Genomic DNA, 15,325 nt, shown 5'->3' with positions numbered 1-15,325 from the left:
CTACTACCGCTTCCAAATCGCATGTGTAAAAGAAGCGGCGTAACAAACTACACTGCAGCATTTTCACCGGACGTCAATTTGCAAATATATGAAGATCTCTTAAATCTTAATAATGGACGAGTGCACATTGTCTACATTTATGTTATGTTTGCTTTGACAGGTATTTGTTTTTTATGTTGATTGGATTAAACACCAGTGACTTCAAAAGTCCTGTATTTTATCAAGGTGCGTTTATTAGGCTGGCCCACTCAAACTTTCCATTCACACTCACCTCGCATAAATACATTAATATACGGGACTAATTACACAGATTGAGTTAGCCTCGAAGTAAGTTCGAGACTAACTCAATCTGTGTAATTTGTTTGTATAGTTGAGTTACGAGATACTAACTCAACTATACTATATTTTATACTCATATAGATAAACATTCAAGACCTAGGCCGATCAGAAAAAGTTCTTTTCTCATCATGCCCTGACCGGGATTCGAACCCGGCACCTCCGGTGTCATTGACAAGCCTACTACCGCTGCGCCACAGAGGCCGTCAAAAATTATTGGCATAGACGCAAAACATATAGCACGCAATGGAATAAAATGCCTAATACCAAGTATTGATAAATATCTAAGTACATAATACCTGATACCTGGTATCGAGTGGTACGGTACCTTCCACGGGGCCCATCACGCGACCAATTATAGTCACTGTTAAAAATCGATATGTTTAATTTAATTCACATGTGTAGATACTAGCGAATTCGTTCATTCATTCGTTAGTACGATCACGCCTCTATCACTTGCGGGGTAGACAGAGCGAGCAGTCTTGAAAGACTGATAGGCCTCAGCGGATAGCGAATTCGTACTCTTTAAAAATCTCGAACTACTACTTTTTACTTTACTATTTTTTAGCTTTCATCCTTGTCTGGTCGCGAGGAAAAACATATTAGTGCGTAAATGTCGACTAAGGGAAAGGCAACAATCATTAATACACTTGGGATGCAGAGGGGTAAGTGCGAGTTTCACTTGATCAAACGCGTCGAGCAAGTACACGCGAATTTGTATGAAATTAAATTAGTGCCATCGCGTTACCACTAGATGTCGCTGAACGAATCACATACAAATCCGCGTTTACTTGCTCGACGCGTGTGATGGAGTAAAACTCGCACTCTGGACCTCAGTTTTTTTTATATTATGTCGCTCTATCTATACATACATACATATGGTCACGTCTATATCCCTTGCGGGGTATACAGAGCCAACAGTCTTGAAAAGACCGAATGGCTACGTTCAGCTATTTGGCTTAATTATAGAATTAAGATTCAAATAGTGACAGGTTGCTAGCCCATCGCCTGAAAAAGAATTCCAAATTTGTAAGCCTATCCCTTAGTCGCCTTTTACGACATCCATGGGAAAGACATGGAGTGGTCCCATTCTTTTCTGTATTGGTGCCGGGAACCACGCGGTATTTCTCTATCTCTATACTAACAGTCCGTTTGAAAAACATTTGTAAACTCCATTTGTACTTATCGGAACGTTCCTTAAACGTTTTTCTAACGGCATAAACTCAGGGGAAAGAATCAATTTGTCCGCTAATCTCTACAAACAACTTCACGCGCCCCGCGCACACAGACAAACAAACATCGGCCCGCGCCAGCACTCCATACGTGACGAAGCCCCTGAGACTTTTCTAAAACTTCTCTTGTATTTTGTTTTATGTTCACACTAGCTGTGCCCGCGACTCCGTCCGCGCGGATGTCGGTCTTCGCGTGAATGTTTCATTTCTCCATTATGAGTAACTCTGACAATTACATGTTATAAATATCTATTGGACGGGTAACGCAACGTGTGTTCGCGGTTCTACAGAACAACGTCAATGGATAAAACTGAAAAATTATGATTTTTTTGTTTCTACGTATTTTTCCAGGATAAAATCTTGTATCCTATTTTATGCCCAGGATAATAAGGTATAATTATACCAAGTTTCATCGAAATCGAACCGTTAGTTTTCACGTGATGTCTGAACATACAGACAGACAGACAGACAAAAAAAATTTTAATCACATATTTGAGTTTGGTATCGATTCAGTAATACCCCCTGCTATTTATTATAATATTTATAATGTAGGTACAGAATTGAACGTTCTACAGATTTATTATATGTATAGATTCGTTAAGCTCTATGCGTTGTATAGTTATTCGAAGTGAGGCTGAGGTGCGCCCGCGATTCTGTATCGGGTAAATAATAATAAATATAGGCAACTTTATTTATTTATTTATATTTAATTACTAGCTGTACCCGTAACGCCATCTATATTCTCCTTCTTTCAAGTCGGTAAAAACTTAATCCTAAGTATAACAAACACTTTCTAGAAAACCGCACCAAAATCGAAATCGAACCGTTAGTTTTCACGTGATGCCTGAACATACAGACAGACAGACAGACAAAAAATTTTTTAATCACATATTTGGGTTTGGTATCGATCCAGTAATACCCCCTGCTATTTATTATAATATTATGATGTATGTACAGAATTGAACCTTCTACAGATTTATTATATAGATTCGTTAAGCTCTATTCTATGCGTTATATAGTTTTTTGAAGTGGGGCTGAGGTGCGACCGCGATTCTGGATCGGATAAATAATAATAAATATAGGCAACTTTATTTATTTATTTGTTATTACTAGCTGTGCCCGCGACGCCATCTATGTTCTCCTTCTTTCAAGTCGGTAAAAACTTAATCCTAAGTATAACAAACACTTTCCAGAAAACCGCACCAAAATCGGTTTAGTGAAACGCTAGATAATCGCGGTGAAACGGCGGTAAAAAAGATGGCTTGTACGTTATAATCACAAGATCTAATGTGATGTGCCGTGTGGTTTCCGGCACTAATAGAAAAAAGAATAGGACCACTCCATCTCTTTCCCATTAATGTCGTAAAGGGCGACTAAGGGATATACTTATAAACTTGGCATTCTTCTTTTAGGCGATGGGCTAGCAACCTGTCACTATTTGAATATCAATTCTATCTTAAGGCCAAATAGCTGAACGTGGCCTATCAGTCTTTTCAAGACTGTTGGCTCTGTCTACCCCGCAAGGGATTAAGACGTGATAATATGTATGTATGTATGTATATATCTAATGTGATTTATGTGATCCACAGCGGAGTCAAAGTAGACGCAACTCCCCCCTTGATCTTATTATATCATTTCCGTTTCCGCAGGGCGGGGTGTCAGTAACAGCGATATCTTTTTAGTTTAAATAACTTTATTTCCTCATAAAGAATTAACAATTCACTTACTGAGAAACTTACAATAAACATAAGTATAGCAAGACAGCGAGCGTATATAAAACAAAAATTAAAATAAGGAAATTTGCCGTGTGGTTCCCGGCACCAATAGAAAGAAGAATAGGACCACTCCATCTCTTTGCCATGGATGTCGTAAAAGGCGACTAAGGGGTAGGCTTATAAATTTGGGATTCTTCTTTTAGGCGATGGGCTAGCAACCTGTCACTATTTGAATCTCAATTCCATCTTAAAGCCAAACAGCTGAACGTAGCCTATTAGTCTTTACAAGACTGTGGCTCTGTCTACCCCGCAAGGGATATAGACGTGATTATATGTATGTATGTAAAATAAGGAACTATGTAGGGTAGGAGTCACAAAAATCTGCGTCGACTGCTAGTTGCGCATTGGCAACCACGGATCTAAAGTTCGCAACCGTTATCTATGGAATCAAAATATCTATGGAATTTATACAAAGCTTTAGGTCTAGTTAGTCTTCGTCTTCGTTCTTCTCCTGGTTTTAGTCCCTGTTGCATCCTCACCACTCTGGAGAGGAGCCCAGGGTGGGCCTTTGACCATGGATCCTGGATTGGGTGAGTCAGGTTTTTGCACGAAGCGACTCCCATCTGACCTCCGCAATCTTTGCAGGTAGAACTAACCCGTTTTGAATCCTCGTAATGGTTCATTCCATCCAGTTATTTAGTAACAATTCATTCATTCATATAATCACGTCTATAACCCTTGCGGGGCAGACAGAGCCTGCAGTCTTGAAAGACTGACAGGCCACGTTCAGCTGGTAGGTTTAATGATGGAATTGAGATTGAAATAGTGAAAGATTGCTAGCCCATCGCTTTTAAGAAGAATCCCAAGTTAATAAGACTATCCCTTAGTCACCGTTTATGATATCCACGGTAAAGAGATAGAGTGGTCCTATTCTTTCATTTCCAATGGTGGCGAAAACCACTCGGCACCCATTATAAGGTGACACAATATAACCCGTTATTTTATCCTATTCTTTTTTTATATTGGTGCCGGGAACCACACGGCATTAGTATAACATTACATAACATAATACTGTTCTGTTCCCAGCGGCAGCGGAAAGCTACGCTAAGTTGATTTTATTTACAAATTCCTGCCATGTAATTAACCCTTTTTATTATATAAGTACATCACTTTAGGGCACTATAGGTCTTTAAATTGTACTCATAGTTTATGTAAATTTCTATTTGTTAACGACTGTTTGTTGCCTAAATAAAGAAAAATAAAAATAAATAAATAAATTACGGCATTAGTAAATTTGTGATACAAATTAATTGTATTGAACATAATTCCCGCTGTGACTAAGGTCTTACCCCGCTACAATTAAAACTTGTAGCGTCAACTTGGCGAGCGTGACATAACTCGCGTCATTACGCAAGACAAGGGGGGAGGCGGTGGGGGAAGGGAGGGGGGTACTATAAGAAATTCTTTGATCGTTTCTTACGAATTTATCGGTATGACTTAGTAACTTGTTACAAAGGATTTGTCTCATTTAGCGAGATGAAGCTTCACGTCTATCATAAATCATCTATATACTGATATTATAATGCTGAAATTTGTTTGTTTGTTTGAACGCACTAATCTCAGGAACTACTGATTCAAAATTCTTGTTGTGTTTAATAGACCATTTAACGAGAAAGGCTTTAGGCTATTTATCATCACGCTGCAACTATTAGGAGCGACGAAATAACAGAAAATGTGAAAAAAAACCGGGGAAAATTATTCCTCCTTGAGGGCTTCAATGACGCCCAAAATAACCATTCCACGCGGACGAAGTCGCGGGCACAGCTATAATATAAAAATACGTATCCCTTGCGATGTAGACAGAGCCAACGGTCTTCCAAAGAAAGGCCAGGTTCAGCTGTTAGGCTTAATGATAGAATTGAGATTCAAATAGGTTGCTAGCCTATCGCCTATAAGAAGGATCCTAAGTTTAATATTTTTCTCTTAGTCGCTTTTTACTGGTTCTATTCTAAATTGTCGGGAACCACACGGCGGAAGTTTGCTACCTATGTAATTACATAAATAACGAACGAACGCTAGTTACGTGTAAGAGAACCAACTAAATACGTCTTTTTTCAGAGGGGCAAGCAAGGACTACATCATTCTAAATCCCTATCTTTGCATACTATTTTTGCTTCATATATATTCATCAATCTTTTCATCCAAGCTTGTAGGTTTATTATAGTGTTGATCTGACCAATCAGCAAAGCGTCCCCGATTTAAAAAACATACATACATATTGTCACGTCTATATCCCTTACGGGGTAGACAGAGCCAATGGTCCCGAAAAGACTGAATGGCCACGTTCAGCTGCTCGGCTTTATGATGGAATTAAGATCCAAATAGTGACAGGTTGCTAGCCCATCGCCAAAAAAAAGGATCGCAATTTTATAAGCCTATCCCTTAGTCGCCTTTTACGACATCCATGGGAAAGAGATGAAGTGGTCCTATTCTTTTTTGTATTGGTGCCGGGAACCACACGGCGATTTAAAAAAGCTCCATTTAATTCTAGCGTTTCCATTTATAACGGCCTCTTATATTTAGTTAAGACAACTAAATGAAATATACACTTGAAGACAAAGTTCCGCTCGCGCGACGCGAACCAACTTTATTGACCAGTGTAATTACATTAACGGAATTTCCTACAACTCCTTTGACAGGGCCATTTAGACTCAAATTTTATTAACCGAGGGGTAGGGAGAGGTTCTAAATTAATAGCAGCAGTCTAGGGTGTCGGGTAGTGTCAATTTAACTATTGCTCCGTTTAAAATTGCATTTAAATAACTGATTTTCTCTTTAAGCTTTATAATATACATACATACATACATATCATCACATCTATATCCCTTACGGGGTAGACAGAGCCAACAGTCTTGAAAAGACTGAAAGGCCAAGTTCAGCTATTTGGCTTAATGATAGAATTGTGATTCAAATAGTGACAGGTTGCTAGCCTGTCGCCTAAAAAAGAATCCCAAGTTTGTAAGCCTATCCATTAGTCGCCTTTTACGACATCCATAGGAAAGAGATGGAGTGGTCCTATTCTTCTTTTTATTGGTGCCGGGAACCACACGGCACATATAATATTAGTATATATTATAAACGTCTCAACTTACGTGTTGAATCTCACGTAATATTGGTACAAGGTAATATTTTTTTCCCAAAACCTTTGACCCCGTAAAACCGACCCAGCTCTAACGATGTTTGCCTACAAGATTGGCTGAGGTCAGGCAATCTCTGATTGGTTGGCTGGACAAACAGACAACAATGTTGTGTGTGTGTTAATAATAGTAATTAATTGATATACACGAGGGCGAGATATGGATCGGCTTTACAAAAATGAAATGTAATGATATTCGGCGTCAAAAATTAAAAATTCAAATGTACTAAGCCAATGAAGGACATTGCAAAAATTTAATGGCATGTGCAATTAATCAATAAAAAAAAATATTAAAAAAAATAGTTTTTGGAAAAAAATATGGCGACTGTTTACGTAAGTACAGGTTTTAAAAAGAAGCCCGTTTTGGGAGTCTGCTAAAAATGGAATGGATTTTACGCTAAATATTTGTCTTATACATATTACCTCTTTCTTTAACTACTATGGTTTTAGGTTAAAATTTATATAAAAACAAAAAAAAAACACAATCTAGTGATATTCGCTGTAAGGAAGACAAATTCTTACCGCAACATAATATTTATGATAATGTAAACATGTGCGCCTAAATATTCTATCACTTTTACTGCGATTTTACGACACGCTTTTAACATAAAACCTGCGACCGAACTATCACATCTTACCCTCATCTATTTTTACAGCGTAAACCCCTGAGTTACAAAATAATAAAAAAAAAATTGTCAAATTTACGCGCGAATGTTGTAATCATAGAGTTGCGTTTATAAAGTGGCAAAGATGTAAAAAAAAAGATTTTAAACTAGACCTTTTGTTATTGATCTGCGAAAATCGTCGACTTTTATTCAATAGTTTTTTGTGAACAAAAACAGATGGACAATAAAAAAAATATCTTACATTTCATTTCTACTGTCCTTCAAACAGCCACAAAATGTTTTCAACTTTAATATACCTATTATAGAGCTGTGTGGTTCCCGGCACCAATACAAAAAAGAATAGGACCACTCCATCTCTTTCCCATGGATGTAGTCAAAGGCGACAAGGGGTTAGGCTTTTACGACATCCATGGGAAAGATGGAGTGGTCCTATTCTTTTTTCTATTGGTGCCAGGAACCACACGGCACATGTAGATTGGTTTACGGTAATTTTATATAAAGTCAAGTAATGGTAGGTTTAAAAGTATAATGTCTTTTCAATTGCCACGATCCCTGCATACTTCTTTCGCATCATTCACATTAATTACTTTTCTCGTTCATAATTCTCCAATACATTCTTGAGTATACATATGTATAATCACGTCTTTATCACTAACGGCGTAGACAGAGCTTAAAATCTTGAAGCTGTATAGCTTAACTAGCTGACCCGGCAAACGCTGTTTTGCCAATTATTTTTATATATTATTACGGAACCCTATTTTTTTTCCAAAATAAAATATAGTCTATGTTACTCGTGGATAATGTAGCTTTCGAATGGTAAAAGAATTTTTAAAATCGGTCCAGTAGTTTTTGAGCCTATTCATTACAACCAAACAAACAAAGTTTTCCTCTTTATAATATTAGTGTAGATGATGAAATTTATATTCAAATAGTGACAGGTAGTTAGCTCGCCTTAAAGAAAAATCCCAAGTTTATTATCCCTTAGTCCGTTCATAAAAACAGTTTGAAAAATGTAAGTCTTTCAAACCAAAGAAGTTGTTTCTGAGAATAAATAGTAATTTATTAATTCAGGGCACATAACTGGTGTGCCGAATCAATAAATTACTTATGCCGTGTGGTTCTCGGCACTTATAAAGAAAAGAATAGGACCACTCCACCTCTTTCCCACGGATGTCGTAAAAGGCGATTAAGGGATAGGCTTCTATAGGCTAGCAACCCTGTCACTATTTGAATCTTAATTCTATAATTAAGCCAAACAGCTGAACGTGGCCTATCAGTCTTTTTAAGACTGTTGGCTCTGTCTACTCTATATAAAGACGTGATATGTATGTATGTAACTAGTAAGCGCCGAAACCTTTTTATTCGAGGTCACAGCTTCGTGACTCAAAGTCGTAAAGCTGTTTATTTTGGCGTAGGAACAGTATAAGGGATTGGATTTTTTATTTCCCTTTCAAGTAAAAAAGAGGTATCCGAAGATTAAATTTGTTTTATTTTATTCCATATTTTCATACTAACTAGTCTGATTCAAAATCTATCATCACTACATATAAAAAGGCCCCATACTACATACATTATATCTATAATAATATTATAAAACTGAAGAGTTTGTTTGTTTGAACGCGCTAATCTCAGGAACTACTGGTTCGAATTGAAAAACTATTTTGTGTTGAATAGAGCATATATCGAGGAAGGCTTTAGGCTATATAACATCACGCTGCAACCATTAGAAGCAAAGAAATACTGGTAAATGTGAAAAAAACTGGGAAAATTATTCATCCTTGAGGGCTTCAATGATGCCCAAAACAACTATTCCACGCGGACGAAGTCGAGATGTTGTCCAAGATATAGGACTGTATGTTTTCCAAATAAAATAAAATAAAAAAACGTCTTTGACCTCATAAAGTGTCACCTTCCATTCTAACTTGATAATTTATGTCTAGTCAAAAGAAAGAGATTGATTGAGTAGGATAAATGTAACGATATATCCGGAACGTAAAGATTCCCGACTCCAGGACGTCCGCATTGCGGTATTTCAAAAAACAATTTGTGTAAACGAGTCGCCATTTACTTCTCTTCAATGTTTTTTAGCCGACTGTCTTCTACATTCATATGGTCACGTCTATATCCCTTGCGGGGTAGACAGAGCCAACAGGTATGAAAAAACTGAATGGCCACGTTCAGCTGTTTGGCTTAATGATGGAATTGAGATTCAAATAGTGACAGGTTGCTAAACCATCGCCTTAAAAAGAATCCCAAGTTTGTAAGCCCATACCTTAGTCGCCGTTTACGACATCTATGGGAAAGAGATGGAGTGGTCCTATTCTTTTTTGTATTGGTGCCGGCAACCACACGGCACGTACATATTATCATGTTTTAAAGACTTACATGGTAGACAGAGCCCACATTTCCTCAAAGACTGAATAGCCACGTTCAGCTGTATGGTTTAATGATGGAATTGAGATTCAAATAGTGGCAGGATGCTAGCCCATCGCCTGAATAATAGATCTATTTTATAACCGTTTCACTGTACGATATTTGTGTTGAAAATTAATTGTTAAAACTAATTCCTAACACAAAGTACTTATTTAACTTGGAACTGAAGTTGTTTATTGTATAAACAGACGGGCGCTCGCACCCAAATTAACATATTTATGAGTACATTCATATTAACGACATAATTGTTACACGATATGGCGAAAAACAAAGTCGTTACCAATAATTGTTTATGAGGAAAGTCGCGTTGTTTGTCAATTATCAGCGACCTAGTTAATGTTATACATACATACATACATATGGTCACGGCTATATCCCTTGCGGGGTAGACAGAGCCATAGTCATGAAAACACTGAATGGCCGCATTCAGCTATTTGGCTTAATGATAGAATTGAGATTCAAATAGTGACAGCCTATTGCCTAAAAAGAATCCCAAGTTTGTAAGCCTATCCCTTAGTCGCCTTTTACGACATCCTTGGGAAAGAGATGGAGTGGTCCTATTCTTTTTTGTATTGGTGCCGGGAACCACACGGCACTTGATGTTATACCTCATTTTATACTAGCTATCGCCCGTGACTCCACCCGTGTGAAAAGCACTCAGTCTGTCTTTTCTGTCCAAAACATTTATTTATTTATTACATACATACATATAAACACGTTCATATCCCTTGCGGGGTAGACAGAGCCAACAGTATTAAAAAACATATAGGCCACTTTCAGCTGCTTGGCTTGATGATAGAATTGAGATTCAAATAGTGACAGGTTGCTAGCGCATCGCCTAAACGAAGAATCCCAAGTTCATAACCCTATCCCTTAGTCGCCTTTTACGAAATCCATGGTAAAGTGACAGGTTGCTATCCCATCGCCTAAACGAAGAATCCCAAGTTTATTAGCCTATTCCTTAGCCGCCTTTTGCGACATCCATGGGAAAGAGATGGTGTGGTCCTATTCTTTTTTTTCTATAGGTGCCGGGAACCACACGGCACTGGCGTGTCAAAAAGCCGCATATAAATCTCGAAAACAAACGGGTCAAGCCTCCGGGTAATTTGTACCGAGTGCCTTCCAACACGCGTGGAGTTGACGCCGCTCGTTTGAAGAGTTTTCATCTGTTTGCCCGGAATGGACATGCCTTATTTTACCTAAATTATTAGTTTTACATTTATTAATTATGTAAGATTATTATATTTTTTTAAATATATATATAATATATGTACAATTGTACATACATACATACAGTCATGTCTATATTCAATGCGAGGTAGACAGAGCCGACAGTCTTGAGAAGAGTGAAATTGAGTTTTAAAAAGTGATAGGTTGCTAGCACATCGCCTACAAGAGAATTCCAAGTTTATAAGCCTATCCCTAGTCGCCTTTTACGCTATTCGTGGAAATTTTATAAAATAGAACCATCTTAATGTAACCACACGGCACACCAATCGTTATATTAATCTCAATTCCATCATAAAGCTGAACGTGGCCTCTCAGTCATTACAAGACTAAGCTCTATCTACCCCGTAAGAGCCGTGATTATACGTATGTTTGTATCTATATTGCACAGAAAATTAACATCCTGGTAAAAGGTCAGGTCAAAAGTACCCGAAACCGCCGAGCTTGCATGAAGAGAGTTATGAATGTGAATGAAGCGAAGGAAGTGTGCAGAGATCGTGGCAAGTGGAAAGAGGTAGTCTCTGCCTACCCCTCCGGGAACGAGGCGTGATTTTATGTATGTTTTTTATGTAAAATTAACATTAAGTCTTTACGGGACTATTAGCTCTGTCTACCCCGTAAGGGATATGGACGTGACTATATGTATGTATGTTGCACAGAAAACCAGTAACACATTAAAGTAATTAAAAAAATTACAACCACGCACTTCAGTTGCATAAAATCTTAACCTACATTACTACACATTACTTCGCTTTTTTCACATAGACTTTGAAAGGTAACAACTTTAGAAGCGCAATCTGGAAATTGGTAGCGCCGTTTTACTGAACATTTGAAGTGCCGTAGAGTACTAGGTCACAAAGGGTAGTCCACACGTCACACAAAATGGGTCAAGCAGAGTAATTTGTACCGAGGGCTTTTCAAATAGTTATAGTTGAACATTTTGACCGAAATAAAACTGGGATATAAAGGGATTCTTCTTTTAGGCGATGGGCTAGCAACCTGTCACTATTTGAATTTCAATTCTATTATCAAGACAAAATTAAATGCTTGCATGAAGAGAGTTATGAATGTGGATGAAGCAAAGGAAGTATGCAGGGATCGTGGCAAGTGGAAGGAAGTAGTCTCTGCCAACCCCTCCGGGAAAGAGGCGTGATTTTATGTATGTATGTATCAAGACAAAAAGCTGAACGTGGCCTATCAGTCTTTTCAAGACTGCTGGCCCTGTCTACCCCGCAAGAGATGTAGACTTGACTGTGTGTATATATGTAAAACTGACATATAAATTAATATTTTATAGTATAGAGCCGACAGCCAAGGAAATACTGAAAGGCCGCGTTCAGCTGTTTGGCTTAATGATAGAATTGAGATTTAAATAGTGACATGTAGCTAGCATATCGCCTAAACGAAATATCTCAAGTTTATAAGCCTATGCTTTAATCGCCTTTTACGACATCCGTGGGAATGAGACGTAGTGGTCCAATTTTTTTATTGGTGCCGAAAACCACACCGCACTTTTGTTTGTAGCTTGTAGCATTTCGATAAATACTGATATATTTTTGATTTTTCGAGACCTTCGGCTCTGGCAACCTTGCAAAGGATATAGACGTGATTATATTGATATTTATCTATATATATAAAAGCGAAAAACACTCACTTCGGAATCACGAAATCTCGAAATCTACTGAGCCAATAAAGATGAAATTTGGCAGGAAGGTAGATTTTAATTAGGAGGGATCCACTAAGAAAGGATTTTTGGAAATTCTATTCCTAAGGGGGTGAAATAGGGGTTGCATGTTTGTATGAAACTTCGTCATTTTAGTGTGGGTTACGCGGACGAAGTCGCGGGCAACAGCTAGTATATATATGTATATAAAGACGTACCTTATCCCTAATCTCCTGCCTCATCTTCTCTCTCTCCTCCTCCATCTTGCGGTGTTTCTCTTTGCGTCTCTCTTCTGCCTCGCGGATCGCCTCCTGTCTCTCGCGTTCTGCTTCTTCTTCCTTTTCCTTATCATCACTGTCGTCTCCATCACCACCGACTGCGCCTAGAACAAGGGAAACAGTTCTGTCAGTAACAATTAATACTGATCATATCGTTCTGGCAAAAGGTCAGGTCAAGAGTACCCGAAATCGAGGAGATTGCATGAATAGAGTTACGAATGTGGAAGAAGCGAAAGAAGTATGTAGTGATCGTGATAAACGTTAAATTACGACCACGGTAAATACATATATTCACGTCCTTATCTCTTACGGGGTAGACAGAGCTAACAGTCTTAAGTTTTAAATTGTAGTCCTATTTCAATCTCAATTCTTCAACTGCTGAACGTGGCCTATCAGTCTTTCAAGACTGCTGGTTCTGTCTACCTCGCAAGGGATGCAGACGTGATTATATGAATGAATGAATGAAATAGTGAAAAGCAGATAGTTTTAGTACAAGCAATCATTCAATCACCCCAAAATTTGCCGTCAAAAGGGGGCTAATGAACAAGTGAGTGATAAACTGGATTGTCTGCAACGCGATTACTCCCCGAACCGCTTCAAACCGGTCGGAGGCGGCCCAAACCGGATTTGTCCGGTCGAGTGGGCCAATATGGCGGCCATTCAAAAATCCATTTCACGTCAATCTGAACTGGACATTTGTCGCGTCCGCGTGTCGTCTAAAGCTGCGTGCACACAAGTGACAAGGTTTGTTTGCTTGTGATATCTTTATACATACATACATATGGTCACGCCTATATCCCTTGCGGGGTAGACAGAGCCAACAGTCTTGAAAAGACTGAATGGCCACGTTCAGCTATTTGGCTTAATGATAGAATTGAGATTCAAATAGTGACAGGTTGCTAGCCCATCGCCTAAAAAAGAATCTCAAGTTTGTAAGCATATCCCTTAGTCGCCTTAGTATCTTTATTGCATAGAAATTTACACGTCTCGCTAGCATTCTTTGGTTAGTCCTCCTGGCGTAATAAAGTCTCGGTTACATATTTTAGTTTGACTTTTTTTAAATTTTGATTAATGTAATGAATTATTATATTATATTTGTATGCTGTATTGCAACGGCAAAACATGGTGTTTCAAATTTTATTTAACATCAATTTTATGTACCCATGTTTTACAAATAAACGATTTCTTTCTTTCTTTCTTTCTTTCTTTCTTTCTTTACATTTTCACGTATAAAGAGAAGAGCCAGAGGAGAGACTTTGATTATGCTAGATTTTACACGAAACGAATCCCATTTGAGTTTTGTCACCGCAGGGGAACCTAACTCATATTGGATCATGATAAAAGCTACAAAATATGAATATTCTCAAAGTCGCTTCAGACAGAAATGGGAAAGGGTCTTATTTTAAAGTGCTAGGAACTACACGGCACATCTGTTGACGTTATATTGTTCCGATTTCCATAACGTAAAGAACAACTGAAAATAGTATATTCCGACTTATATAGATAAATGAATAAAAACAAAAAAAAAGAACATAAGAAAGAGAACAAGAATATTAAATTGACAGATAGATCATTTTATCTATATTTATTTGACGAAATATTCGTATTGAAATCATTAGTATCATATTCATCTATATTTTTTTAATGTATTAAATTAAATCTAAATCGTGCACATTGTGTGCACGATTTAGATTTAAGAGATCTATATTTGTAAATTGACGGCCGGTGAAAATGCTGCAGTGTAGTTTGTTCCGCCGCTTCTTCTACACATGCGCTTTGGAAGCGGTAGTAGTTATAATTAGATTTAAGTGATGTGGCGTCAATAAGTGATACCTTGTATCCAATTTTGGAAATAGATCTATTCTATTCTATTCCATGCCAATCTACATTGGCTGTCGTCGGCAGTGTGTACACGGCTTTATGCTAAGCCTATTTTCCTGTTAGCGAATTTTTGTTTTTTTTTTTTTATGTCGGACGTGTCAGCCGGTCGCGAGTGGATTGTGAATTGTGGATACCACAACAGAATATTGTCACATTTATTTTATTTGATATTTATGCGCGGGAATATGGTTCGCGAATGGCAAGAACATATAAAATACATTTGTTGCTGAATTTAGTGGTTGCTACGTTTGATAGTGATTTAAATTGTGGATTCAAATACCATGTAATATGAGAATATTATATTTTTTATAGTTTTATGTTTGGATAAAAAAACGGGTTATACCTATTGTATCACCTTATAATGGGTGCCGTGTGGTTACCGGCACCATTAGAAAATAAAGAATAGGACCACTCCATCTTTTTCCCATGGATGTCGTAAAAGGCGTCTAAGGGATAGGCCTACAAACTTGGAATTATTCTATTCGGCGACAGACTAGCAACCTGTCACTATTTGAATCTCAATTCTATCATTAAGCTAAATAGCTAAACGTGGCCTATAAGTCTTTTTAAGACTGTTGGCTCTGTCTACCACGCAAGGGATATGGACGTGATTATATGTATGTATAATGAAAATTTGGGTGGGTTTTGTGAAAGGTCAAGTCACATTACTCCACAAAACATACATACATATATAAAAATATATGTCTTTGCAGCATATTACATACAGAGATTATTTAC

At 37.7% G+C, this 15,325-nt stretch overlaps 1 protein-coding gene across 1 annotated transcript in view; it reads right to left on the bottom strand.

Annotated features, from left to right (window-relative positions):
- LOC106138127 (complexin) overlaps positions 1–15,325 on the bottom strand; it is a 276,922-nt gene that overhangs the window by 16,155 nt on the left and 245,442 nt on the right. The window contains exon 4 of the mRNA XM_060951063.1: positions 12,647–12,810. Coding sequence (XP_060807046.1) covers positions 12,647–12,810 — 164 coding nt within the window. The remainder of the gene's footprint in view (positions 1–12,646; positions 12,811–15,325) is intronic.

Source organism: Amyelois transitella, chromosome 23 (genome assembly GCF_032362555.1).
Source record: "Amyelois transitella isolate CPQ chromosome 23, ilAmyTran1.1, whole genome shotgun sequence".
In the NCBI taxonomy this organism is placed as follows: Eukaryota; Metazoa; Arthropoda; class Insecta; order Lepidoptera; family Pyralidae; genus Amyelois; species Amyelois transitella.
The sequence above is the reverse complement of the archived record's forward strand: the minus strand, read 5'-3'. Positions and strand labels throughout refer to the sequence as shown.